Here is a 4,762-nt window from a genome sequence, read left to right as displayed (position 1 = left end):
AGCTGTCTTCAACCAATCAGAAGACCTTCGTCAAGTGAAGCGCTCTGGTTGATTTGACGGAACAAACTGAAGTCGCTCAGAGGAAACTGAAGAGGAGGGAAGAGCGCAGCTGCTTCCTGCAGGTTCAATATGAACAATCAAACCCTGCAGGCTGAAGAAAAGTGAGCAGGAATCAGCTGCTCCATATTCACATATAGATACACTATTAACAAACCACCAGTTCTTCTTTCTGCTGCCGACCAGGAGCCAGTTCATCAAACTGGTCCCATCCTGCGACAGAACCGCCGGCCGAACTTTAACCAACTGCTGACCGGGATTTGAGTCTGTCAAGGTTCTTGAACTAACTCAAGTCTTCAGTCGGGCGACTCCGCTGCGACAGACGACGAAACATTTCATTAAAACACAAAAATCTTCGGCTTCAATGACTGAAACTATGTTCAGCTGCTGAATTTCAGGTTGGACTCAGAACATCTGGTTTGGACTCAAACACTGTGATGTCACTGACTGGTTTCTGGGTTTGGACAAAGATTTTTTTTTACAGTGTTTCATTGGTTCTTCAGGTTTTTGTAGGTTTAGTCTTTTGTTGAAGACGTTTCACACAGAGAGTCCATGATGGAGTCTGAAGGTAGAAGTGATGATGTATGAAGTGCTGCCAGAGTCCAGATGTTAATCATAACTCTAAATACATCTGATGATTTTTACATCTTCCTGATAGAAACAGGACGAGTGAAAACACTGAAGGTTCCTGAAAAGCTTTTACTTCTCAGAGAGACGATTCAGATTTCTTTCTTTCTTTGATTACAACTGAATAACTGATCAGAGAGGATCTAGAGCTTCATGAGAAGCATCGACTGATCGAGCTTCCGAATCCTCGAGATTTCATCCACGCAACAAAACAGCAAAATGAGCCGAGCATCATTTCAGGCTCCTTCAGGGTCGTCGTGATTGTGCCATCTCAGGTTCTCAGAGGAAGGAGGCCGTCTCCTCTGAGCTGAACGAAGAGGTTGTGCTTTGTTCTTTTATCCTCCTTCGCTGCGTCAGTCGACGTCGATAACAACTATGTTTTAGCTCGTCTGTGCGAATGTGCGCAGCGACAAAACCGGTGTGTCCGCTGCTTCTCTCAATGTTTCCCCAGACGGTTTTTTGTGGTGATGGCGCTGATGAAGTTTGATTTGAGGAGGAGGACTGGGTTCATGCTGTGACCCTCAGTCCTCCTAAAGAGACTTTCTGCCCGGCTGAGCAACATGGACTGAACTGGGATTAACTGAGGAGCGACTGACCGGCCATATGGAATAGCTGATGCAAACAAATATCCAAGTATCCAAAACCTAAACCTGCTGAGAGATCAGGAAGAAACGTCTTCGTCTCCTGTGGTTCTTCTGTCCATCACATGCTCACAGGAAGTGAAGGGACTGACGGTGACGCTTCAAACAGAAATAAGGTGCAACGAGGGTCGAAGTTCCTCCAGGTCTTTGGGTCTCTGGAGATGCTGGTGGGCGGTCTGCACCCACAGTGACAGGGTCCGGAGTCTGGCTGAGGTGAGGTGGGTGTGGGGGGGGTTTAGTGTCCAGGGTGCTGGTGGGAGCTGAAGGGGGTGAAGGAGGGGGGAGGAGACAGGGACAGAGGGCTGGACTGAGGACTGACGCCTCCTGCTGGTGGAGAGTCAGCTGTAGACTGAGAGACACTGGGGGGGGGGGGGGGTGAGAGAGAGACAAGCTTCATTCATGACTTTTCATTTATTGGTTGAGACTGATACGACTTTGTGTCTCAGCTGATCCTCACCTGACTGTGTAGCTGCTGCGGTGGGCGGGATCCGTTACCCCGGCAACAAAAAGCTTCTTTGGGGGTCCGTCAGACTCCACCCCACCTGACGGACCAAGGTTCACAGATTTATACATTTATATTAGTCTTCAAAGACGCACGTTCACATGATGCGAGCGCACTGAACTGATCCGCGAGCGGGAAACCTTCCTCATGAGGGAACGTCTCCGCTCCGAGAGCATGGAGCCGCCGAGCGCTCGCATCATCAAAAACACTCGCTCCTCACTTTGGCTTTTGAGACTTTAGAGGCGGGAACAGAGGAAGAAGATAAAAAGGAAGAAGAATACGGAGAAGAAGAAGTAGAAGAAGAAAGAGAAGGAGGGGAAGAAAAGAAAAAGACATTTTCTTGTCTCTGGCCGCAGACTGTAGGGCTCATGCATGACCAATCAAAGGAGTGGAGACATCAGCCACTGGCTCCGCCTCCAAAGTCTCAAAAGTCAACGTTCAACACTCGCTCGTCACAGCTCCGGGGTCGTGGAGCAGGGTTGTTCCCTCATGAGGAAGGTTTCCCGCTTCTGGATCTGCTCAGTGCGCTCGCATCACGCCAACGCTCGCAGTTTTTAAGAGCGCAACTTTTGAGACGAATTAAACGCCATGTAAAACCCCGGAGGTTGATTACCTTTCCTCTTGAGTGGAGTTAACGCCGGCCACCTCACAGTGGCGCTGACTGCTGGTCTGTCGGACAGAGAACATGTGAGAAACAGCAGCTGCCACTAAATCCAGTTTAAAACCATGACCAGGTTTCTGTGCGAGTACCTGAACCTCCGGGTGGGACTGGGGGAGGAGTTGGGCGTGACACCGCTGTCCTGCGACTGAAACCACTGAAGAAGAAAAGGAGGAAACAGAAGAATCAGTCTAAACCCTCTGATATGAATTCAGTCTGAGCTGGACAGGAACCGGGACCAAAAACCGACAAAATAAGAGCCAAGTAAAGAAAAAGAGAAGCTCACCACTGATGTGTGGTCGTGCCACTGACTGACTGGAGGAACTGGGATCAGACTGGAAGCACTGGGAGGGACAGAGAGAGAGTTAATGGCAGCTGCTCTGAACTCCAGAGAGGTGGAGGTGGAGCAGGGTGGTGCAGGTCCTGTACCTGAGTCTCTGCAGACTTCCTCTGAGCGTCATCTCCATGTTCTCCTCCTGTGTCCAACACAAACACAAACAGCTGTTATTAGCCTCCATGCTTTGTGGGTTTGCAGAACCGGACCGGTGCAGGACTCGGACCCTGACGGTGCCGTCACACCTGGTGAAATCTACTCACACTGTGTTTCACTTTACCTGTAGGCCCCGCCCCTTCTCTCAAGCCTCGAGGTTTCATGAACAGGAAGTGAATTTTGGTGTGAATGAACCACACAAGTGTTGTGGTGTGGATTCGATCTGGAACTTGACCTTTGACCTCATCTACTGACTCTCTTCCCTTTCAAATTAAAGTCCAAATAAAAACTGTTTGTGTAAATTCTCTGATTGAAACATTTATTAATGAATTAAAAAAAACATTAAAAGATTCAAACTACAAACGTCTGAATCTTAAATATCATATTCTTCCTATTGTGTCTCATTGTTAGAGTCCAGCTTTATCGACTTTATGCAAATACACAAAGAAGAAGAGGATGGAGGTTTTAATGTTAATTTAAAGTTGTAGTAACATAATCTAACATGTTAAACACGACGGTTCAGTGTTGATGAAGGAGCCTGTGAGTCTGTTCAGACGTCAGGACAAAGACAGTGTTTGTGTTGGTGTGAATGAACAGAGGAGAGAAATGTGGCGGAGGAGGAAGATGTCCGTCCTCCGTCTGTCCTCACCTGCCTCTTCTGGTCCAGTCTGTCTCCGGTCAGAGAGAAGGGAGAGAGAGGGACGAGCTGGGAGACGAGAGGAAAAAGAAACGACTGACGTCAGAATGACGAGAGAAACTGAACCAGGACGAGCAGCTCGTCAGAGTCATTGACCACTTCACAGTGAACCAGCCTCCATGAGCTGTGTGTTACAAACTACACTCACTTCCTGTTTCTCAAACACCTGTATACACCTGTCCATGTCTCATCACAGTATAATAACAACTTTATTTATAAAGCACCTTTAAATGCAAAGTTTACAAAAGCAATGATGTGAAAAGCAGGTGAGGAATAAGTTACAGAGGGAGGACAAACAATATAATTCAATATAAATAAAGACAATTAGAGGGAGAATAGAGGTCGTACAGGGTTAATAATTCTGTGTGATCAGTGAAATCTTAAAATCAATTCTCCGACAGACAGGGAGGATTGAGGTGATGTCGTCTGTTAAAACCAGTGAGAAGCCGAGCTGCTGTCCTCTGATTATTCTCATTAGCTCACGTGTTGAAGTGAAGAGTTTTATATGGAGGATTTTTAAACCTCCTGCCCTCGTCACGCTGCGTGGGGAGATCAGCTGACAGACTGATCTGAGCGGATTTATCGACTCACAAGCTTTTCTTTCCTACATTATTTCACTGGTTTTGTTGAGAGACAAAGACAGAGATAAGAAACGCATCTGCTGCCGTCTTCGTTAATCCGACATCGCTCACTTCAGTTTGTTCAGACGTGAGATCGACGTCAGGTGAACGTAAAGAGTCGCAGCTCGAGCTGCGAACACACCGACCTGTGAAGGGCAGCTGGGGTTGATGGACACACTGCTGCGTCTGTATCGAGCCGAGGACACAGGACTGAAGACCGTCATCCCATCACTGAGAGAGAGACAGTGACAACACATTCATATAGACACAGAGAGAGAGAGAGAGAGAGAGAGAGAGAGAGAGAGAGAGAGAGAGAGAGAGAGAGAGACAGTGACAACACATTCATATAGATACAGAGAGAGAGAGAGAGAGAGAGAGAGAGAGAGAGAGTGACAACACATACATATAGATACAGAGAGAGAGAGAGAGAGAGAGAGAGAGAGAGAGAGAGAGAGAGAGAGAGACATAGA

General features: G+C 47.5%; 1 protein-coding gene across 1 annotated transcript in view; it reads right to left on the bottom strand.

Moving 5' to 3' along the window:
• Positions 1–781: 781 nt before the first annotated feature.
• LOC111649582 (P2R1A-PPP2R2A-interacting phosphatase regulator 1) overlaps positions 782–4,762 on the bottom strand; it is a 6,393-nt gene continuing 2,412 nt past the window's right edge. The window contains exons 2-9 of the mRNA XM_023399334.2: positions 4,439–4,523; positions 3,625–3,681; positions 2,915–2,961; positions 2,772–2,829; positions 2,578–2,642; positions 2,441–2,496; positions 1,783–1,867; positions 782–1,684 (exon numbers count right to left, since the gene is read on the bottom strand). Coding sequence (XP_023255102.1) covers positions 1,561–1,684; positions 1,783–1,867; positions 2,441–2,496; positions 2,578–2,642; positions 2,772–2,829; positions 2,915–2,961; positions 3,625–3,681; positions 4,439–4,523 — 577 coding nt within the window. The 3' untranslated portion in view covers positions 782–1,560. The remainder of the gene's footprint in view (positions 1,685–1,782; positions 1,868–2,440; positions 2,497–2,577; positions 2,643–2,771; positions 2,830–2,914; positions 2,962–3,624; positions 3,682–4,438; positions 4,524–4,762) is intronic.

The sequence above is a fragment of the Seriola lalandi genome, unplaced genomic scaffold (genome assembly GCF_002814215.2).
Source record: "Seriola lalandi dorsalis isolate HSWRI2012SDOR001 ecotype SW California unplaced genomic scaffold, Sedor1 jcf7180002051242, whole genome shotgun sequence".
NCBI classification, from domain to species: domain Eukaryota; kingdom Metazoa; phylum Chordata; class Actinopteri; order Carangiformes; family Carangidae; genus Seriola; species Seriola lalandi.
The sequence above is the reverse complement of the archived record's forward strand: the minus strand, read 5'-3'. Positions and strand labels throughout refer to the sequence as shown.